This window comes from Gracilinanus agilis, chromosome 4 (genome assembly GCF_016433145.1).
Source record: "Gracilinanus agilis isolate LMUSP501 chromosome 4, AgileGrace, whole genome shotgun sequence".
In the NCBI taxonomy this organism is placed as follows: domain Eukaryota; kingdom Metazoa; phylum Chordata; class Mammalia; order Didelphimorphia; family Didelphidae; genus Gracilinanus; species Gracilinanus agilis.
This window is the reverse complement of record NC_058133.1, coordinates 409,940,962-409,965,678: the sequence shown is the minus strand read 5'-3', so window position 1 is coordinate 409,965,678 and position 24,717 is coordinate 409,940,962. Positions and strand designations below refer to the sequence as shown.

At 36.1% G+C, this 24,717-nt stretch overlaps 1 protein-coding gene across 1 annotated transcript in view; it reads right to left on the bottom strand.

The window, feature by feature from the left end:
- Nucleotides 1-24,717, bottom strand: part of SASH1 (SAM and SH3 domain containing 1) — a 108,545-nt gene that overhangs the window by 40,739 nt on the left and 43,089 nt on the right. The window contains exons 4-10 of the mRNA XM_044675459.1: nt 23,541-23,615; nt 20,933-21,076; nt 15,824-15,959; nt 13,421-13,590; nt 12,245-12,454; nt 9,877-10,027; nt 3,950-4,063 (exon numbers count right to left, since the gene is read on the bottom strand). Of these exons, the coding sequence (XP_044531394.1) occupies nt 3,950-4,063; nt 9,877-10,027; nt 12,245-12,454; nt 13,421-13,590; nt 15,824-15,959; nt 20,933-21,076; nt 23,541-23,615 (1,000 nt within the window). The remainder of the gene's footprint in view (nt 1-3,949; nt 4,064-9,876; nt 10,028-12,244; nt 12,455-13,420; nt 13,591-15,823; nt 15,960-20,932; nt 21,077-23,540; nt 23,616-24,717) is intronic.

The window sequence follows — 24,717 nt, the reverse complement described above, 5'->3', positions numbered from 1 at the left end:
TTGCAGCAGCATTTAAAAACACTAGCTAGAGATTTTTAACTTGTCTCCCAAGATCTAACTGAGATGTGTGGGTGTATAACTCAATGTGTAAATAATATCTTTTCATATTATCTCCTCTCCTTAAGTGGAAGTTTGCAAAATGATTAGTGATGAGTTGCCCATTGTTTCTTTGTATAATAACTCATATTAAATAAAAAGGAAGGGGTGAAGGGGGTGGATGGGGAGAGTTTCACATTCTTTATCCTATCATTGCCTTTATTTCTCTAGACTTACTGTAGAGCTTAATACGTGGAAGACATGTTGATTGTTTGAATCTGATGTATCATTTACTGGCAAATTGTTTCTCCTCATGGTTTTAATAGCTCCCAACATTCCTATATTGGCACGCATTGCATTTAAAAGGACATAGGAGACAATTTAGGTTCTACAGCTGCAAGTGCTTTGCACTGTATATATAAGCTTCATTTAGCAGCCAGGAAGAAAAGATTGTGAAACAAGACTGACTAGAACAAGGGGAAAGATGGTAGTAAGGAAAGGGCATCAGACTAAAAATGACTATAAAAGTCTTTTCTGATCAAGTTCCATTCTTTAAAAGATCCAGACTTAAGACCCAGAAGCTACCAACTGAGTCTTTGGAATGAGTCCTCTAATAATGGTTTTTACATGTTTAAATACAATAAACTTTACTGAAAAAATGTAAAGACCATGCTGAATTTGAGGACCCTACAAAACCAGGTGGCAGGGCAGATATGGCCCTCCAGACCAGTTTGTCCAACCCATGGTCTAAAGTGCTAACTCCCTTATATTCTCTTCTACTTTAATTTCATTAAGTGAATCAAATGTTTGTTTTTTCCTAGCAATAGTCACAAAAGTATTATAAAGTCTGATCAATGTTTGAATACCTAAGATGGAGGATGCACTGTGTATTATCATCATCTGATCAACATTAGAAGGGAAGCATGGAACATATTTATGAACATTTAAATGTTCATTGTACCATTTTAAAGTACCCTAAGATATTTTTGTTGTCTATACAATTTCATAGCTCATTTTCTGCAGATTTTCAATATGCTAAACAGATTCTATTTCTCTTTATTTTCAATTCTATTCAAAAGTTCCAAATTTATGTGTCTCTTCCTGCCCCCTAAATTAAGCATAAAATAGAGTCCTGTCCAAAGAAATTTTATTAATGATTTCCTAGTATCATGACAATACAATTGGATGGACAAACTATAGAATATGTTTATCAGCATATATATCTTGAACAGATGGTACAAATGTATAGAGAGTTAAGATTTAAAACAGGTTGGATTGTCCTTGGGAAATTTCAGGATTTGGGGGGTTTGTCTGTTTTAAATGATCCCGATTTTCTCCTCTAAAAGACCTATATTTTACCATCAATATTCTGTAAGGTAAAGATCATCCAGAGAGCAAAAGGAAGAACAAAGTATATTTATATTACAAATAAAGAATTATCCAGAAGAAAGTGACATAAAGGCTAACATCAAAAAATATGAGAAATGTATGATGAAGAAAATGGGCTAGTCTTATAATAAGAGCAAAGGATAATCAATGAACAGCTGGCATGCTCCACTGGTATTCTTGTTATAGTGAAGAGAATTAAAGGAAAGCCCTCAGCATGTTGGGAAGATTTCTCATGTTGTATTTATAGGAGGACATGGAAAGGTTATGATTCACTCAGCTGTAGGGAATACCCATATCAGCAAGAGAACAGATTCCTTAGAGTTATAAGAGGGAATAAGACATGATATCTTAAGTAATTCAGCTGGATTAGCTAGACCTTGAAAAAAGAACAGAAGAAGTACTTCCCACCAATAGAATCTAACTAAAGTTGCAGCGAGGCAGTTTATATTTGATACTAAGACACGCATTATAATTTGAATGAAGCAAAAGGAGAGTGGACTGTCTTGAGAGGCAAGGAGTGGGTCTCCCCCTCACACTGGAGGTCTTCAAGCAAAGGCTCTCTTGTTAAGTATGTGGTAGAAGATGTTTATTCAGATATGAAGTAGACTAAGTAGCTTTAAAGTTCCTTCTAATTCCCAAATTCCTTGACTATAATAGTGATTACAATAACTTAATATTAGTACCTTTCTTCTGTGATTATCTCCAAATTATACTGTCTATGGTGTATGTATAAATAGTTTTTTACATGTCTCCCTCATCAAACTGTTAGCTACTTGAGAAAAGGAATTTCTTTTGGTTTTTGTTTTTGCCTTTTTTGTATCTTCAGCATTGGCACATAGTGGTTACTTAATAAATGCTTGTTGAAAGGGGGCAGCTAAATGGCTAAGCAGATTGAGAGCCTGGCCTAGGTATGGGCAGTCCTGACTTCAAGTCTGGCCTCAGACACTTCCTAACTGTGTGACCCTGGGCAAGTCACTTGACCCCCATTGCCTAGCCTTTATCATTCTTCTGCATTGGAACCAGTATACAGTATTGATTCTAAGACAGAAGGCAGAAGTTTAAAAAAATAAAAATAAATGCTTGTTGAATGATTGCCTGGTTATACCTGGCATATATGAAACATAACATCTGTAACTTTTGGCCAATTTCTATGTATTCCTTACTCCTCAGCCATTTCGCATTTTTAGCACTGGCACCTTGCTAAGTTCACTTACTCACTTCTCCCCACTCCACATTCTAATTTTAAAACAACATTCAAAACCATACTGCTATTTGGACTGGAAAGGGAGGATATTTATCAATCTACTCCCTTATGGCTCTCCACACCATCTCTACAACTTTCAAATGCAAAATACTTGTCCCTGGACAATACTTTTGGAGATGTATCATCTCCCTAATCCTTCCTTAAAATGTAAGTTCCTTAAAGGCAGCGTTTGTCTTTCCTTTTGTATTTGTGTTCCCAGAGCTTAGCATATAATAAGTGTTTGGGTAGAACTGTCATTTTTATTATATTGGCTCATCCTACCCATGTACAAGTAATATGTTTTCAATTGTTTAGATGTTACTTTATTTATAATAAAATGTTCTGTATTTGTAAAGAAATGCTTTTTTTTTTCATTCATTCATCCAAACATCCATGAAGAGCCTAAACTCATGATAGATCCTAATAAATCATTTAGATTTCAAATATGGCTCTAAATATTAACTATGGGGACATCTGTGTGCTTGTCTAGCTAGGCCTTTCTTTCAGCCACAGAAAGGGTTGTGATCTATGCCAATGGAGGTAGCAATTGTACCAATTAAATCAAGAGATTTTTTTGAATCACTAAAATATACTTCAACCATTCACTACTCATTTCATATGCATAATGAACACATTACCAGATTCCACCCAATCACTGTGCCTTTTGATTCTGAGAGAGAGTCAAGGGACTCATGATGAATGATGCTAACTATAGCCAAAGAAGGAACAGTTGTGGTCTGATTACAGATCAAAGCATGCTATTTTTTATGTGATATGTGTTTTCTTTTCCAGCATGAGGAATATGGAAATACATATTGCATGTCAGCATAAATATAACTTATATCAGACTATTTATCAGCTCAGGGAGCAAGGAGGAGGAAAAGAATCAGAATGGGAAAATGTCCAATAACAATTGTCAAAAGTTGAAAAAAATTAAACATTTTTTAAATTCTGAAAAAATTCTAGGAGGGAATAAACATGAAATATAAAATAAGCCAGGGTTCAGAATGATAACTGGACTTGTGATTTCATCAGAGAAAGAGATCTTGGTATGAAGACTTTCATTTATGCAGAACAGAGGGATGAGGGAAGAGAGGGAGAAAGGATCATTCTTAAAGAAGTGATTCAGACAGAAGGAAGAACTCTGAGTGAAGTGGCAAGAAAGTCAAGTATGAAGCAGTTTCACCAGCTGAAGGGCAGAAGAAGAAAAGATGTTTTGAAGAAAAGGTGGCTTGCACAGAACTAAGTAAGCACTGGCAATAATTCTCTTTGTGTTATTACCATTCTCCAAGTTTTCACTGCCTTCATAGCAGCCTGAGTCTCTTGGGGAGCGTCCACTCAGGCCTTGGCTGTCAATGAGAAGTTTCTCCTGAGATCCTGACTGGTCACTATTACCTAGAGAAAGTGGGCAAATAGTATAGAAATGTTAAAAGAAAAATGAAGTGCATCCATAAAACTTTCTTTTTCCCTTGAAGATATTATTCTGTGCTGGAATCCTGACAGGGATTTTTGGAGACAGATTAATTACCATCCTTCAGAGAAATTTTTATGAGTATATTGGATATTAAAGTTGAGACAATCTTCTTTTTAAAAAAATAGTTACTAAAGAGACTGAAAACATATTCATACTGTGGAAGCCTCAGATTTAGATTACACAGAGAAATAGTTCATGAAATAAGTCCTGTGACTAAAAAAAATAATCTTTTAGAATTTTTGAATGTAAGCCCTTTATTAGAATTAGAATATTTATCTTAAGGGGGCAGCTGGGTGGCTCAGTAAATTGAGAGCCAAGCCTATAGATAGGAGGTCCCAGGTTTTAGATATGGCCTCAGATACTTCCTAGCTGTATGACTCTGAGCAAGTCACTTAAGCCCATTCTTCTGACTTGGAACCAATACTAGTATTTATTCTAAGACAGAAGGTACGGGTTTATTTTTGTTGTTGTTGTTGTTTTTTTTTGTTTTTTTATTTTAAAGAGAAAGTACAAAGATATTCACGTGGAACAAAATAAACAAAAAATTTATTAAAAAAATTTTTAATGAGCTAAAGGAACATTAGGGTAGTTGGGTGGCATAGTGGAGAGAGTACAGGGCTTGAAGTCAGAAAGATTCATTCCTGAATTGAAATCTGGCTGGACACTTACTAGCTGGATGACCCTGGGCAAATTACTTAAATCTGTTTGCCTCAGTTTCCTCATTTGTAAAATGAGCTGGAAAAGGGAATAGCAAACTATCCCAATATCTTTCTCAAGAAAACTCCAAATGGGATCACAAAGAGTCAATGATGGAAAAGTGGCTGAAAGACAACAAAGAAATATTAGCACTTGCTAAAGTGATCATGAACATTATAATTTAACTTTTCAGATGGGTTTAGAGTTATTCCATCGGAAATCAGTGAGGCAAAAGGTAGCAAAGAAGGAGTAATAAAAATTTCATCTGCACTGGATATTGGCATGTGTTTTCTTTGATTAGTCTGCCTTCTGTCTTTTTGTCTAGGCTTTCTGCATATGAGATTTCCTGATTCCCTCAGCTGTTAGGGCCTCCCTCTCCCCATAAACACTGCAGGGTCCATAACCTCTAGGGTTACTTGTTTCTATTTCATAAATATCTTATATAGAACTCTATTGATATTTCTCCCATTAGAATCCAAGTTACATAAGGGAAAGAGCTACTTTTGTTTTTTCCTTATATCTTTAGTGTAAGTGTTTTGGCACAGAGTAAATGCTTAATAAATGTTTGTGCAATAATATCTGCACTGATAAATATAAGCTACTAATAAGCAGAGGCTGTTCTTTTTTTTTTTTTAGTTTTTATTCTCAAGTGCCTAGTACTTAAGAAATACATTTAATATACTCTTTGATTGACCACTTTACCTTCCAAGTTCAATTAGACTCAAGACAAGCACTAGTTAGCATACTTTAAATGTATATCAATTAATAGGTGAGACAGGTCCCAGAAGTATGCCAAGTGGCTGGAAGAGGCTGACCTAAGATTAATTGTGTAGATTATAACTTTTATTCAAATGAATGCTTGGTCAAATAAAACAGAAACCAAAAATTCATTTTCTTTTTACGAAATAAAGCCCACTGCATAATTCATGTTCCTTTAATTTTTTTCTTCAAAGAAATCAAGAAAACATCCAGATGATGCCTATTTTCAGATCATCATATAAAAAATGTTGCTTTTGGGGGCAGCTGGGTAGCTCAGTGGATTGAGAGCCAGGCCTAGAGATGGGAGGTCCTAGGTTCAAATCCGGCCTCAGACACTTCCCAGCTGTGTGACCCTGGGCAAGTCACTTGACCCCCATTGCCTACCCTTACCATTCTTCCACCTATAAGTCAATACACAGAAGTTAAGGGTTTATGAAAAAAAATGTTGCTTTTAAGAGGGCTACTGCATATGTTCTGGCCATTCTTCTTGTTTAGTTACCCACCACTTCCTATTTGTCTTTCTTACATGGAAATCTCTTTTTTTAATTAATCAAGGCAGAATAAGTAGTTAAATTAAATTTAAGATTAATATTAAAAGATTAAAATTAAGTTAAATTAAGTTAACATTAAAAGCATTACTTTTAAAATGACTAATGAAGAATTAAATAAGTGCATGCCAGAAAGTATACCCCCTAAAGAAAATGCCTGTGACTGCTGAAAAAGAGAAATTCTAAAGTAATGGCCTCACTATGTGTGAGAACCCATGGTTCTCTGCGGTCTCTATTTTAGCCTAGCCTATTATTTGGGAAAATAATACAAACTATATTTAAAAATGACAAGCTCTAAGCTATCAGTTAAGACTCAGGCAGGGGATTTAGGAGTTGTTATAACTTGCCCCGAGGGACAGAAACCCAATGGGTTCCCATAGCCAAAACAGTTGACCAAGTACTGAGCAGTGGAAACAAAATGGGCAACGTTATCCAACCCTTTGAAAGATTATCACCATGTATCCTCTCATTCTGTTCTCCTCATTATGAGAAAAGAGGGGAGACTTGAAGGAAGGAAGATATGAGAAGGTATATGAACAAATCCATGCTGACCCATTTTTGGGACCCCTTAACCTGTATAAGCCAGATTTTGCAGACCAATAAAAGACACTTCTATTTTTCACAGATGTGGAATATAAAACTAGGAGCACAGCCTGAAAACATTATCAGAGGCTAAAAGAGTGTGGAAAAAAAAATTCATGGATGATAGCTCCATCACAGAATTTATTAAGAGGCTTATTCCCAGAGAAAATTTTTGGGGAAAATGTGCCTCCCTCTTTTCATTGCCAAGGTAGGGGACCAAGGCTGGAGAATGTTGCAGACATGATTGATTTTGATGAACTGAGTTTTGTTTGTTACAAGAGATAGCTCACTGGGGGGTTTTTGTGGAGAGGAGGGGATTCATCTTTGGAAATGAATGTGATATATAAACAAAAACTATCAATGGAAAATTAGATAATTTTAAAAAAGAAGTTAGGGATGTTTATGGTTCATTCTAATCTTTTGAAGTTGTTGTTAGGGAAGGCAGAATGTCCCATAAAATGTCCTTTGAAACCACTATCATAAGCAGGCTATGGTCTGGAACAATAAGGGATATAGTCCTTTATCATATTTCTCAAGTCCTTGGCATTGACAGCAAGTCACATACTCACTATTTAGCTTTTACTTTTAATTGAGTCTTCTAAATTACTACTCTGATACCTCATCATGTCGTGGTAATGATTCAGGCTGAGATGTATGTCTGCTATCAGAGGATGCGTGTAGGGAAGTTTGGCTACTGAAAAAGACCATTAAAAGCCACAGGAAAGCACTATGGTACAATAGAAAGAAAGGGTAATGGATGTGGATTTCAGGAAAAGAGTTCGAACACTGGTCTGCTACTTGCTTCCCCTGACAAGTCACTTAACTCCTCTGAGCTTCAGTATCTTATTCTCATCTCTTAAATGAGGAGGTTGGACTGAATGATCTCTGAGGTCCCTTCCAGCTCTAACTCTATGATCCTACCATCTTAAGTCCTGTATGTATCAGTGAAGAGAACATTCCTAGTGATAAAGTTTTGGAGAGCAGATATAAGAAATAAATGTTGAATGTCAAAGGCCATTTGATGTCTAAAATATTCAAGTCAGAGAATTAATGCACACTTATCAGAGGCAGAAGTAAGTAAATATATCTAGACACCCATTTTCATGGACATATGAGATGCTGAGATAGCACAGAGGAGATATGTTCATGGCACCGTAACAATAAACTATTATTATTATTCATTCCTGAACAGAATGAGAAAAATAGATCTTAGACCTCATTGCTCTTCTAATGGATTTAGATTCGGAAAGACTGTGTTTTAAAGTGATCTCTTCTGCAAGACATAGACCATTAAGGTGTCATGTTTTTTTTAGCTTTCAGTAATCTTGAAATTTTGTATGTCTCAATATTGTTAGACTTTTTAGAGGAAATGCCTGATTACACAGAATTGAATTTTGCTGTCTTGAATAATTTGATTGCTGCTCCCTTGGGCCTAAAATGCTGCAGCAATATATAATAATTCTCTGACCATTAACCTAACTCTGTTTTTTGGCATGTCTGCTGTTGGCAGTGAGCATGCTGCTGGGAAAATCTCATCCCAATGGAGCAGAAGGATTGAAGGAAAAAGCATGTAAATTCAATAACAGAAGAGATTCTCTTTTAACAACTGAGCAATTTTAGGAATATTTTAGATGATGTCTTATAGGATAAGGCCTCATATAGATGATTTAAGTCTGGGAAAATGGAGAAGGGGGAAAAAAAGCTTACCAAATAATGTGTGTTTGTGTGTGTGTGTGTGTGTGTGTGTGTGTGTGTGTGTGTGTATGTGTATGTGTGTGTGATAATACATACACACAAGTTCAATGAATTCAGTTTATGGTCTATAAAAATAAACTAGTATTTTTGGTTACAAGTTAATATATCCATCTAGAATTCCTTACTTAACTCTACTTTGGGGTATATCTTTTCCATCAGTCAGTGAAAACATATACCTAGCCCACTATGAGCAATGTACTGAAGCCTGTGAGGTAAGTAACGGAGGAAATTTTGGTAAGAAAGGGATAAATTGGTGACAGGATGAAATGCAGTGGTATTCCACACCCTACTGCTATACGTTATACAAAGAAAAGCATGTGATCTCTGCCTTTATGAAGCTAACAATAGAGTGGGGAGGCTAGAATAAGTATGTGAATTACTACAAAAGAAGTCAAAATATGTTAAGTGCATAGAAGTACTAATGAGGCCATATTGATTAAGGAGAGATCATACAGAAACATCTATCTATAGTTTATAGCATCCCAAAAGGCTTGGGTAGCCTATGAGTCTAAGATGAATTTTTTTTTAAACCCTTACTTTCTCTTAGAATTGATACTAAACTTTGTTTCTAAGGCAGGAGTGTTAAGGGCTAGAAAATTAGGGATAAGTGACTTGCCCAGGGTTACACAGATAGAAAGTATCTGAAGCCATATTTGAACCCACATCTTCCCAACTCCAGCCTTGTATCTCTATCTACTGAGTCACCTAGTTTCCAATATGGATTCCACAGAGATCCTTTTGTATTGTTTAGTTGCCCTCTACTCCTATTTGAACTCAGCATTTCCTGTCTCCAAGTCCAGCACTCTATTGTGCTACTCAGCTGTCTCCCTAGTTCTTATTGCTCTCTTCCTCTTGAAATTAAATTTGTAAAGAAAATCCTTTGTATTTATGTATTTAGGTACATGTTTTTCCCTGATAGAATTTCATCTGGGACCACTGATCTTTTTTTTTATAGCTCTAGCACCCTGGACAGTGGCTTGAACCTAGTTGATAATTAATAATTACTGCAGACCTTGTCTAGTCCTTGTCTAGTCTCCACCCATTTACTAATAGAAATATTGACCATTGGGGTAGGCTCCTGTAAATCATCTAGCCCAGCTATCCTATTTTGTAGGTTACACTCAAAGAGCTAAGATGAATTGACCCAAGTCATATACCTAATGTGGCAAGTCTAGACTTTTTGACTCCTAATCCAATGTACTTTGTACCATACCATGATTTCAATTTAATTTAGGGAAGTCTTGTCTTTTACTTAAAACATATCCTTCTTTTTGACCAACATGAAGAAAATAGTCACTGAGTAAAAATTCAAATGTTTCCAATGAATTATTTTCTACCTCTCCTCTTGAAGGCTTCTAGGAACAAAAGGCACGAGCACATCACACAGTACTTACTGTCATATTCCTGTAACAATTCCACTGCTGTCAAAAGTACTGCTCGGTGTTCAGGGTCCCTGATGTTTAGCTCATCCAAGTCTTCTTCTTCCAGAAGCTTGAAGGTATCCAAGTCTTCATACCCATTAAACAAAAAAGTTGGCATGTGTTCCTACCATGGACAGAAGAAATTTTAAACAGTTAAACTACTATTTAATACGTACCTACTATATACAATATGGTTCACCAGGCCACATAAGATCTACAAACTAAAATTTAGTTGAGTTCTCAAACTTTTCAAGTTATGATTCAGAGTCAAATCTAGTAATTCTGTTATTATTATTTTTAATTATTCTATTAAGCATAGTGAATATACAAGAAGTGCTGCTTCTTACACATTAGTTTTTCCACTTAACAATAGGATCTGGAGAATGTTGTACAAGGTAACAACAATAATGTATGTAATCAACTGGAATAACTTAACTTTATCAACAAAACAAGGATCCAGAACAATTCAAGAGTCTCACAACAAAAAAAGGTTATCCACCACCACAGAAGGAAAAGATGGATTCTGAATACAGATGGAAATATAACATTCTTCACTTTATTTCCTCCATGGGTTTTTTCCTAGTGTAAGCAATGTGCATCTTATTTCAAAACATGATGGACAAAGAAATATGTATCATATGATAATAAATGTACAATCTATATAATACTACCTGCCTTCTTGGGGAGAGGTAAGGGACTGGAGGGGGGGGGGAATAAGATATAGATTTTTGGACATAGCTGATGTGGGAACTCCTTTCTCTTGGACAAGCATATTTATTAAAAATATGCATGAAATTATTATTTTATCATGTTACATATTATATATAAAAAATGGTAACAAAAAAAATCAGTAGGTTAAATGGATTGCATTGTATGTAGTGACTGATTCTCCCAGATGCCTAGGAACCTGTTCTTGGATATGAGCTGCTGAATCTAGTATGTCATAGCACAAAAAGTCATTAATATCCTAGGACAGTGATGGGCAAACTTTTTAAAGAGGGGGCCAAAGGAAAGGAAATGTTCATCTGTCAGTCTGTTTCTAAGGCAACTCTTTTGAAGTTTCATTGTATTGTATCCTACTCATTTTATTTGTCAGATTAGGAATAATGTTGCCTGGCCAGATAGAACATTTCAGAGCCCCCCCTATTTCCCCCGCAAGTATAGTTTGCCCATCACTGCCCTAGGGGAAAAAGGGAACTCCTTTGCCATTTTGCTGGAAATTGATAGCTAGAAATTCTATCCCGTGAAATTGAGACATAACTTTTCTACCAAATGGATATCCTCAAGACTTATTGGAGAACTTTTTGGTTCAGTATTGACCATCTCAGGAACTGACTTTTCAGTAGCAGGAAAAGAGCAATGTCTCTTCCTAACCATGTAACACGTCAAAGAAAAAGCCTCATAGATTATGTGACCACATTCTGATACAGCTTTGGTTAGCCATTTTCATGTGCTCACACCCAGACTAGACATACACATCAATTATCTTCAGTCAGTGATCATTATACAATTAAGTACAGCTAGTCCTGCTAATCAGTGGAAATAAAGAATCCCTGTGAAGCATAGTATTTGAATTTATACTGCATATTTCTATTAGGGTAAACCCAATCACTATATTTTATAGAATTATAACTTTTAATAGTTTGAATTCTAAAACATGTGACCACTTCACATTGTTCATTATTCCCACTAATCAGAACCTAGCTGTAATTGATTTTCTTTTTTTCTTTGCAAGTTCAGGAGAAGGACATCCAGATCTCTAATTCCATCAATGTAGAAAACTGCCAGTGAGGACCTCTATTTAATACAGATTAGCAATTTTTTTTTGGTGACTTCTTTCTTAGAGAGTTGCTTAGAACTGTGGTGTCAAACTCAAATAGAAATGGGGTATACTAAGACATACATAAGGATCCCTGGAGCCACATATCAACTTAGTTTGAAAATGTAATATGATCCAAATTTTATTGTATTTTTATTTATTTCTTTAAATACTTTCCATTTATATTTTATCCTGGTCTGAATCCACTCAAGATTGTTGTGGGCCACATATATGGCACCTCTGGCTTAGGGTATAGTACCAAGAAATACAGTAATTTACTCAGGGTCACTTACCCAGTATGACAGAGGCAAGATTTGAATCTAGGTTGTTCTCACTCTATCAGGCTCTGTCTTGTATTATTTAAGTAATAATGAACAGCATTGCAATATTATCTAAAGTTCTGTCATCGATTGCTTAAGGTACTTAAACCAAATCAGTTAAACTAAAGTCTCTGTGAACCTGCCCCCTTCTTTCCTTAAATACCATAAAATTAAGTAATGTCAGATAAGAGAAATGACTGACTTTAAGGTTGATCCTATCGAGGAGATCCTCTACAGATTTGGGCTGTGGTGGTCTTCCTTTTCTCCTCCTCCTGGTGGGGCGTTTGGGTTTTTCTTCTTCTTCATTTAAAACATCCACATAGATAAATTTGAAAGTGCCAACTTTGTTGTTCAGCAGTCCCATCCATGTACCCATTGGAGGCTTGCTGATTATATCAATGATATCACCTTTCTGTGGAACAGACAACTTTCCATTAGAATGTTTCCATTTCTAAATATAATTCATTCAGATGTCAAAAAATAAGCTGGGAATGCTATGACTGTCCTAACTAGGGCTAACATTTTACTTGCTGGGTTGCTATTTTGCAATAGTTTCTCAGCATCACTTAAAGCACAGAGCTGGGCACATCTGATCATGCTTTGAGGTTCTACTCCTGCACATGTCAATTGATTTGAGTTGTTAGGTGTTTTTATTGGAACCTTAGGAAGGAATTAGAGAATTCTGCCATGCTCTCCCTCATTCATACATTGGGCCAAATACCAGCACAGAAAGCAACAAGTGACTGAACCTGATGCTATGGATCCTAGGAAAGTAAACTCATTACCTCAAAGCCTTCCAATTTTCCTTCCTATCCTTTAAACAGCTCTTAAAATCTCACTTGAGAAAATCATTTCTTGTTCTCCCCTTGACCATATAAGTCATTTAAATTGTTGCTGTAAAAAGTAAATTTGCAACTAGGGTTTGAACATGTAGAACAGAATCTCAAAGAAAACCTGTGCAATTTTAAAGATGGAAAATGAGAATTCTAAAATAAGAGTTTTTAGCTTTTCTTGCATCATCCAGCCATTTTGAAATCTGGTAAAGTGGACCGCTTTTCAGAATGTTTTAAAATGTATCAGAGAAAATATATAGGTACAAAGGAAATTAATTATATTGAAACAGTTATCTATCCAGATATAAAAGTAGTTAACAGACTCATGGTTAGAACCTCTGGTCTAGAGGGAAACCCAAGTGGGCAGATGGCAAGAACAGAGAGAATTTAACTCCTGATCTCTTAAGTAAAGACAAATCCATTTTTTACCATAGAAGAGACTAGTTTAGCAAGGCTTTAGGCATGCAATAAGCAAAGAGGGGAGGGATTCTTTTTACATTTGCAAAAATAGGCTAACAGATGCATTACAAAATGGCAGTATGTACCTTGAGCTTGAGGGAGTCTGTATCATAAGGACTGGGTGTGAAGTCAGTGTGAACCCTTGCTCGCCCACAGAAAGGCCCTCTGTAGGGAAGCTCTTCATCATCACCATCTTCAGATTTGACACTCTCTCTGTTACTGGTTGAGGAATCAGTTGTACTCACAGTCTGACCACCTTGGTGGGAAAAAAATAGTAAAAATAAGTTTGAGATAACACATGTACAAATCATATCATTCTATCTGCCATGTTGGGAAGGGGGTCTGAAGGGAGGGAGGGAGAGAACATGGGATTGCAAAATGTCAGAAAGCAATTATTGAGTTCTGCATCGGCATGTAATCTGGAAAAATATTTAAACATGTTTTTAAAAGTAAGTATGAGTAGAATGATGGGTCTGAATAGGAAAAGGTTCTCAGAGGCACCTACTTCAACCCTCTTGTCTTATAAGCAAGGGAAGGTTCTTGACTACAAAATTCTTAGGCCCTTTGTGGGCCCACCTAGATGAACTGGCTTGCCCAGATCATATAACTCCAAAGTCAGTGCTCTTTCTCCCATGCCATGGTGTCTATACATATCACTGATTTTTTTTCTTTTTTAAAAGGAACTATCTTCTTAAATTGATTATCAGGAAAAGGAAGAAGATGGAAGAGAAAACAGTACAATTCTTATGCAGGTTTCCATTATACAAATGCAAGACTTTTTAGTACTTGAAGTTTCAAACACTTATGACAATGTTCTTTAACATTTTAACAAAGCTGGACTTTTTCCTAAAGATTGTCATCTTATGCTTTATAAGCACATCTACTAAAATCCAGAACACTAAGAACCTTGTGATTATCACTTCCCTCCCCTTATTTGCTTCATTTAAAAAAATTACATAAATTAATATATATAATGCCACTAACATATATAATAACATCTCAGTTCTCCATCATGGGTAGGGAGAATGAGTCTTTAGGTTAACAATGGTTTTAGTAGCTAGAAATCTGTCACTTGCAAGAACCATAGAAAAATCATTCCAAGAAAATCTGAATATAATTTCCTTCACCCAAAATCTGGTCTAGGAAATACAAGAGGCCATCAATGTAGTGTGCTCTGAGGAAACACTGAAACACTAACCATCTAAACATATTTCCTACTGGGCTGAACAGTGTAATTCCCCCTTCTGGTTATTCTGGGGGTAAAAGAGAAAGGAAACAGGCCTCCAGAATAAGATGATAACTCTTTAACTCTCTTTCTCATTAGCAAATTAAGTCAGATGGGTATATCAGATTAGTTAGTTATCACTCAGAAAACTTAGGGAATAAGATGTACGACATACAAGCTTTACTTCTACTAATGAAAATGATTAGTAGTATTTGTATATCACTTAAAAATTTTTCCAAAACATTTTACATAAAATATAACTTGACCCTCCCAACAACTCTAGGAGGTAGGTGTTGCTACTAGCTCCATTTTTCAAATGAAAAAACTGAGGCTGAGAGAAGTTAAGTGATTTGCCCAGGGTCACACAACTAGTAAGTGTCTGAGGCAAAATTCAAATTTGAGTCTTCCTGATTCTAAGTCCAATGCTGGGTAAAAGGAATATGGTAGAGAAAATTCCCAGTAGTTCTAGGGAGTGGTAATATGAGGCACTAGACTAAGAAGAATCATAGGATCAAAGGAATATTAATTTAAACCTGGAGAAGAGTTTAGAGGTTATAAAGCCCAGTTGCCCTCTTTTCACAAATAAATAAGCTAACCCAGAGAAAAAGAAACATTGCTCAAGTTCACATAAGTAGTAAGGGGCCAAGTCTGATTTGAATCTCCATTGGATAGACCACTGGATCTAGAGTCCAGAGGACCTGAGTTCAAATCTAGCTTTAGACACTTACTAGCTATGTGACTCTGGATAAGATGCTTAACCCTGCTTGCCTCAGTTTCCTTCTCTGTAAAATGACATAGAGCATGAAATGGCAAACCACTCCAGTATCTTTTCCAAGAAAATCCCAAATGAACTCATGAAGAATCAGATTGAACAATAACTTCCCACTCCAAGTCCTGCTTTTTTTCTACTCTTCCATAATGTTTCATAGGTAAGCCCCAGGGAGAGTGTCTGAGGAAGGGTAAGAAATACTGATGACCAACTCTTTTACTGATGATTGGACACATTCCTCCACAATGAAACAAATTAATCTTCCTATGATCCGTGAGAAAAACCTTGTACAGAATTTCAGGATCTCAACGATAGATCTAGAAACAATTACCAAACTCTCTGCTGTTACAATGTTTATAACAGAAAGTCTAGTGACATTTTTTATTTTTGAATCTTTGTCTTTTGTAGCTCCATTGTAACCTTGGGGACAACTCTCCTCAGACCTTGTCATGAGGCACTTCACACACAAACATCAGAATTAGGAATTCAACTTACTCATTGAGCTCTGACCACTTAGAGAACTCCTCAGACTCTCCACAGACCCACCAGCTTTCAGTTTAGGTTTATCCAGGGACTCTTTGTCAGGCTGGGATGATTGGGGAGAACCTGGTATTCCATCAGGGCTAGAGTCCTGAAAATAAAACAAATGCAAATTTCATTGTGTTTATGAAAAATTGTTTTCTCTTAATTCTTTGATCAACAACTAACTTCAAAATTTCCTTATCTAATTCCATGGCACATATCAAATCCTAGGTTTCTTCAGGAGGCTTTCCAGTGTGCTAACCAAGATTGGCTTGCACCTACTCAATATATCTCTTCTATATACCTAATTATTTTTAGGTTTGTTTCTTCGACTGTAAAATGGAGATAAAATAGCACCTACATCCCGGGTTGTTACAAGGATCAAATGAGATAATATTTGTAAGTTGCTTAAAACATAGAAGGTGCTACAAAAATCCTAGTTATTATTATGATCATTATCATTTCCATTGGAATATTAGCCCCATGAGAGAGAGACTACTTTTACCTTTCTTTTGTATCCCCAACGTTAGCACAGTATCTGATATATAGTAAACAATTCAATGAATAAAAAGCTCTTGAAGACTGCCGGTACATTTTGTTTTTTAAGTTGCCCATACAACTATTTTTCATATAGTCCTATAAGTATTTCATGGGCAACTTTAGATTTTCCTTAAGAATTCCAAGTGAGATAAAGGAATACTTTCTTAAAATGCTTAGTTAAAACTCTAACCAGATTTTCTAGCACTTTAAATAGTCACAGTAAAAGGTGTAATTTTCAAAAGTTGTCTAAACAAAGTCCATGTAATAGGAATACAGTTCTAGAATGATCATCACAGAATAATTATGCTGCCTTAACAAGAAGCACAATATTTTCCTGAAGCAAAATGTGATACCAGGTGGAAAAAACCAAACTCACTGAATTCTTGTGTTTTCATTTAGGCAGATTTGCCTAAGCTGGTTAAAAACATAAGTAAACAGCAAAGCTTTTATTTTGCAGTTGATTCAATAATACTTTTTTCCACATGCCACAGCATGGTTTGATCTTTCCCTATTTTCATTCCTTCCAACTTTACAGCCAGACTGTAAAATCTTATCCTTATTAGAATGCTGACAGTTAATCTCATCCTGTGGGAAAAGATGCCATCCATTCCATCTTGGACAGTCATTTGCTGCTATACATCATCCAGCAACTTATTTAGAAAAATGATGCTGTAAAGATAGTCAATGTAAGACTTTAAAACAGACTGAGAAACTTCCTTTTAACACAGAAAAAAAAAGATTTGACACGATTTATGTAAGGTCACATGAATATGAAACCATCAGAATGAAACCTATTATTTACACGGTGCAGATTCATCAAAAATGATCTCCAAAGTATGGGATTCCACAGGCCATGCAAACATTTAAGGTCAACAGTAATAGAACCATTTTATTTAATACAAATTCATACTTTACTTCTACAGAACATAAAAGGGAAAAAATAAAGCAAATGCAGTATGAGAAGGTCCCCGAGGTTCCAAGTTCTGAAGCTCTGAAAAAAAAAAATATTCATTCTTCCTAAGGCACGGAGCAAAAAAAAAAAAGAGTCCCTATGCTAAATTCCCTATACAATTTGCTTTCAACAAAGAGCAATAAAATATTTTTTTCTAGGCATTGAGAAACATGAGAAACATTAAGAAATAAATAACATGTGGAGTGTTAATTGAGATATTGGGCCCCTGCAATGAAGGACCAAGTAGGGAAAACAAGACTGATATGTATATGTGTGTATGTGTGTATATATGAACATGATAAATACATAAGGGGCACCACATGCTATGAGAGGTGTTTTTGTTTTCTTTTTGGAGGAGAAACAAAGTCATTTTTATTTCTAACTCAGGAGAATCCAGGAAAGGCTTCATGGAAGAGATGTGTACAGCATTCTGGGAAGGTAGCAGTGCAAACAAATACATGGAAATGAGAAGTTTCAGTAGCTCCTCAGGGAACAGGGGACAGTTTAGTTTATCTAGAGTGTAGAGAGTGAAATGGTATGAAATAAGGCTACAGAGGATGGGTAGGGCCAGATAGTGGAGGATGTTATATGGCAGATTAAAGAGTTTGGACTTTATTAGGTGTGAAATGCATCATAATGCAAGAAAACCAAACTGAAAATGTAGAATACAATGTTGTAATGTACTTTTTTCATCAATTAACCAAATAGCATAACCTCACTTCCAATCAATGCAACAAAATAATCCTACCTCTCATTAGTGGGGGAGCTAGATGGTGTTAGGAAAACCTGACCTCAGATACTTACTGGCTCTGTGACCTTAGGAAAGTCACTTAACTCTGTTTGCCTCAGTTTCCTCATCTGTGAATTGTGTTAGAGAGGGGAAATAGCAAACCATTATAGCATCTTTGCCAAGAAAACCCCAAATGGGAATCACAATGAGTCAGATATGCCCAAAATGACTCAACAATATCTCTTGAAAGTAAATGAAGAGAAAAACATCACAAGTTTTTAAATAGAGCAAACTTAAGACTTAGAAAAACTAATTGCTTACTAAAAAAGTGATCTCAAATTGTTATCAAAGCATAACCTTAAAATTAGATAATTCATAAATCCACAAATCCTGAACATTTAATTCACCAGAACTTTGGGGTTGTTGTGCTTTACTGGAAAACATGTGAAATGACTTCAAATTGAAGGCTCTCATTCTCACTAACCTAATAGTAGCCTGTCTAAAAGGAATATATAACAAATGCTTCACTATTGAACAGTATATATTATACCTCAGGCCAAGAGAACCAAATACATGAAAGCAAGAAATGCACGAAAAAATAAAACTATCCCCTTCTCTAGACTGTTGAAGACGACAGACTAGAATAACAATAAATTTGGCCTGATGTCATCCTAAACTAATGCTAAACTATGGTTTTGGAGTTCTGTTTGAACTGCTAGATGCTATCAATCATAGGATCATAGGAATATAGACTTAGTTTGTTAACATTGCATTCTATATTTTCAATCTGGTTTTCTTGCATTATGATACATTTCATACCTAATAAAGTCCAAACTGTTTAACCTACCATTTAGCATCCTCCACACTCTGGTCCTACACAGGCTCTGTAACTTTATTTCATACTATTCCACTCTCTAGACTCTAGTATAACTGAACCACCCATGAGTAGCTAGTGAACCTTTTCATTTCTGTGTCTTTGCAATCACTCATTCCCAGGAACCTCAGAGACCATTGATCCAACTCCCTAATTTTGCTGATAAGGAAACTGAGGCTCAGTGACTGAGTCTAGTCATCATCACACAGATAATAAGCGGGAAAACCAAGATTTCTCTGACTTTTCATAAAATCTCTCTTATGCCCCCTTCACTCCTTTGATACTGCCATCACCCTGACACAGGTCCTCTTCACGTATGGACCATTGGATTACCCACTGGCTGGCCCTTCAGGTGGGGGGGGGAGGATGACAAGTCTTTCCTAGCTCTTGTCCATTCTCTATTCAGCTGTCAGTGATCTTCCCAAAGCACAAGTCTATCAGTGTCACCGCTCTTCCTATTCAATAAACTTTAGTGATTCCCCATTATTTTTAAGACTAAATATAAAATCCTCTTTAGCATTTAAAATTCTTTATCACCTGCCCCCTTTATCTTTAGCCTCCTTATACTTTACACCTCCCTATCCCCAATTACTTTATAGTCTAGTGACATTGGCCTCTTGGCTATTCCTTGAACAAAACAGTCCATCTCCTAACTCAGAACATTTTCATTGGTTGTCTCCCATCCCTGGCAATGTCTTCCCTTCTCATTTCTGCCCTGGCTTCCTTCAACACCCAGTTAAAATCCCAACTACTAAAGGAAGTCTTTCCAAAATTTCCCTTTAGTCTGGCACCTTCTCCCTGTAGATATCGTCTCAATCCATCCTGTAGATAGCTTATTCCTACATAATTGTTTGCATGTAGTACCCCCTCCCCACATCCCAAATCCCAATCAGGATGTGAGCTCCTTAAGGCACGGACTTTCTTTTTCCTTTCTTTGTACCTTCAGTGTTTAGCAGAGTGCCTGCTTTCTAGTAGGTGCTTAATAAACATTTATTAGCTGATTTTCCACTGAACCAGGTTCAAGTCATGTTCATGTTGATTACAGGAATCTAATTACTGGTTATCTTTTTTTAATGGTCCACAAGAGGGCGATATCTATCAAACCAAACATACTTGTTTTCCCAGCTGTTTTATTTGGCAGTTTCTGAGTGGTTGCTTACATATTTCAAATGGAAAAACTGATTAATTTAAAATCAAGTGAACGGATGCGTGCACACACACTAAATGCCTAAGACAGTCTGACAACCCTTCCCACAGAAATGAGGGAATATTGTAAAAATGGCCTCCTTGGGAAAAAAAATGGTCAGAATTACCCCAAAGCCCAGATTTAAGACTCCATTTATTTACTTAGCCATTAATCTTTCTCTCACTGCAATTAAGGCCTGAAATTGGTCATGCTCCTAGGGGATGGAATTATAGCAGAAACAAAAGAAAATCAATTCTATGTTACCTTAACAGTTATGTGTTAGGTCAATTTTTGAAAACACAATTACTATTTAAGTTCTAGTAAGCTTTGGCCTCCTATCTTATTGTGTATTTCTAGAGCAACTAAATTCACTACATATCTGGAATACAAGAAAAACAAAGGACCATCTTTTCAAGATTCTATTTTGTTGGTACCTAAAAATCAAATTCATAGGATCCTAGATCTGGAAGTAAATGGTGATATTAGAGGACATCTAGTCCAGCTTCTTCATTCTCCAGACAAGAAAACAAGTGATTTGTCCAAGGCCAAACAAATAGGTAACAAGAGATAAGGGATCTGAACTCCAATTCTCTGTCTCCCCTAGAGCTAGTATTTCGATCCCCAATTTGGGCCTCTTTTCAATATCAGATAACTTATGAAAAGTAAAGTCTGATCTGTGAAGAATGCCTGGAGTTGGTTGAAAACGAAGAAAACAAAAGCCCTGTAAAAGACTTTGCATTGAGAATTGCACGTTTTTTCTCATGTTGCCATGGATGCTGGTCTGCTTTTCAGTTACATACCTGCTCAGAAACAGAACTGCTATATTTTTTAGACATTCTTTTCCTCATTGTCTCCTTCACTGATTTCACCTTTTTCCCAAGGGAGATGCGAGAGGCAGTAGGTGATTTAATTACTTCTTTGTACACAAAATCTCCCTCTTTGCCCTGCAGAGAAAAATATTAGAAATAAAATTAATATCATAAAATCAAAAGAACACACTGGTGGAATGTGTCCATTCTATTAGATTAATACTGTAGCAATCCTTAAATTGTTGTGGGATCAAATGAAATTAATATTTGTAAAGCACTTAGCACATAGTGGGTGTTATATGATTATTTTGCCTAGATACAATGGATAGAGGTTCAGGCCTAGAATCAGAAAAATTCATCTTCCTGAACTCGAATCCACTCTAAGACACTTACAAGCTGTGTAGCCCTGGGCAAGTAAGTTGACCCTGATGGTCCCAGTTTCTCATCTCTAAAATCAGTTAGAGAAGGAAATGGGAAACTACTCCTGTATCTGACTTTTCATGATCCCCCAAATGGGAGGGAATGAGGGGGTCACAGAGTCAGACAAAACTGAAAAATGACTTTGTAACAATAAATTATTATTTTTATTACTAATATTATCAGCTTTTTCTTAATTCACCTTAATAATGCCACTTTTTAGGGGCAGTTAGGTGGCTCAGTAGATAAGGGAGCTCCAGGTCTGGAGATGAGTTAGGTTCAAATCTGGCCTCAGACACTTCCTAGCTGTCCAAGCCTGGTCAAGTCACTTATTCCCCATTACCTAGCCCTTATAGGTTTTTTTTGTCTTGAAACCAATACATAATATTGATTTTAAGATGGAAGGTAAGGGTTCTTTAATTTAATTTAATTTAATTCCACATTATTTTATTTTTTAAAGAATATTTTTTCCATGATTACATGATTCATGTTCTCTCTCTCCCCTCTTCCCTCCCCTTTCCCAGAGCTGACAAACAATTCCCCTGGGTTATACATGTCTTATTACTCAAAAACTATTTCCATATTATTCATATTTGTAATAATCTTTTAAAAACCACAACCCCACATCATATACTAAGGAATTTTTTTAAAGCTATGCAAACAAATTTATTCTAACACTAACACCATTTAAGTTTATATCACTATATTTCTGACTGATCAACTATATTTTATTTTTTGACTCTAGGTTTCACTGAAGCTACCTCTCAAAAGAAATTATTTGAATCAATGCTATAAAAACTAGATAAAGATATATATGTTCTCCTTCTCTCTCTCTCTCTCTCTGTCTGTCTCTCTCTCTCTCACACACACACACACACACACACACACACACACACACACAGTACCAAATGATCATAAAAATGGGAAGATGGGGGAATAAATGCTTATTTTTCAAAATTAACAATTTCAAAATTAAGTAGATATCATAGAAGTCCTCCTTTAGTTTCATATAATTTTAAAAAAAAGAAATAACAGCAAAAGGGGACAGTTAGGTGGTTCAGTGCATTGAGAGCCAGACTTAGCGACAGGAGATCTTGGATTCAAATCTGGCACAAATTATTCCTAGCTATGTGACCCTGGGCAAGTCACCTAACCCTTATTGCCTAGCCCTTACCATTCTTCTGCATTGGAACCAATACACAGTATTGATTCTAAGACAGTAGGAGTTTAAAGGAAAAAGAAAAAAGAAGTAACACTAAACCACCTATAAAATGATCTTATAAAAAAAGTCTGGAAGAAAGTACAATTTAAGGAGGACATTTCTAAACCTGAGTCCTATAATTTAGTTCTCCTTGATGTTCCCAGAAAATGTCAGTACACCCAAGGTATGTGGGATGTTCCTCTGCAGTCAACAATGGCCTTAGAAAAAGTCTAATTTGGTTTGGCCCCAGTGAGACTGGGTCCATTCTGGGATCTTTCATGCCAAGATGACCTAGAGTCAATAGCTCCTATAGATTCCATGCTTTTTTCTCTGTAACAGGATTTATATATAGCTAGAGGCAGACTCAAATACAAGAACTGCTCTGCCTCAGTGAGGTTCCAGAAATACATTTGGAGAATGCTCATAATGAATTGGGAGTCACAGCAAGAATGGCCTTTCTGCAAGAGACTAAGCATTCCAAAAAGAGCCAGGCTTCTAATGCTCTGGGGTGGCCACAGTCCTTGCTCTGGGTATCCAGGTAATTGTTTGTCTCCCTGTGTTCTAGCCTCTGCCTAATCTCCCTATGTGGATATATTTCATGTACTTCAAACTCATCATGAGGAACTTCATGGATACACAAATGGCTAAAACTAAAGAAGCCAAATACGCCAATACTTCTAACTTTAGTAATGATAACAGTCAAAGAATGTGGTAATAAAGGCATCAAAGATCTGTCCTTCTCTAAGCTAACAGAAGGAGAGACAGACAGAGGCCATATAGGATCATTATTCATTCTCTATAGTGCAGTGGGAAGCATTAAGGTTGCTGATATAAAGCCCTCTTTCAAAAGAAGATTTAGGCTTCCTGCAAGGGGCAAAAAAAAACCTAGTATAAATTCTTAAGAGATTTTAAATCGGAAACTTTCTCTGCAGCTACATCACTTGAAAACCAATCATTTGTTTTCCCTTGTCTTGCACTCACCATTGGGTCAGAATTATTATTCCCAATGTGCAGAGAACGATTTGTCAAGTCAAATCCTCCGAAACTGCAGGTCCTCTGTGGAAAGGACAAGTAGGGTATAGATTAAACACAGACAGAACAAACCCACAGTAAATACATTTCCCATTTGCAGAACACCACTGAATCACAAATGGCTGTACGGGATGGTAAGCAGGAATGAAGAATGATGAGAAACCTTATGATTCATGTGGTGAAGAAAACTAGTTCATCTTGCCCTTTTCACTGGACACTGAAACTCACCCAGATCCAGAGTTTCTAAAGTTCAGCATCTCCTTAATATGCTAAAAATCATATGGTTTAAAGAAAAATCTCCAATTATTCCATGTAGTAAGAGTTCCAGTATCTGGGCAACCAAATTTCAACATCCAACCCTGAACTACCCCCTCAGATTGGCCAAATGCAGTAATGGAAAATTTATGAATATTTACAATGGCATCCAGAAACTTTAGGGGCATTAGGAAGAGTTGTTGGGGATTTTCTAAGAGGCCATGAATTCTAGTCTTCCTCAACTTATTTTTATTTTTTTTCAGAGACTTAAACAACAAACAGAAAGGAAAAATAGGTAATGTTTATAATGGTCCAATTTGGGTAACAGGATGACTTACTCATTGTTGTATGTCTCAGCCAAAAACCTTAATAATGTGAAGATCATGAGATTTTAGAAGGAGAAATGAAAGGGACTCTAGAGAACATTTAGTCCAACCTCCCATGTTTTACAGATAAAAACACTAAGGCCCAAAGGGCTTAAATAAATTGCCCAAGGTCATAACATGGTAATTATAATTTAATTAGTTATAATGTTACTTCTCTCCTGAAAACAAATGGGTTGAAGCAGTCCCCAACTATAAACTAAAAACCATATCCTCCTAAGACAAAAGAAAAAAAAATTTTGAATGATAAGCACTATTATGGATCTGTCCCTTTAAGTCCAATTACAAAACATTGTTGTCTTTAAAATACAGAATAAAAACCACAGAATTAAAAGTTGGAAGTGGCCTTTGAGCTCATCTTGTCCAACTTCTCCAGTAACAGCTGTTCAACTTGAGCAAAGGAGGAAACTTTTGAATTGCCTCTTGGGGAAAGATATTCCAGTGAACTGGTTACATATATCAGTGATTTTACATTTCCTAAATTTGGT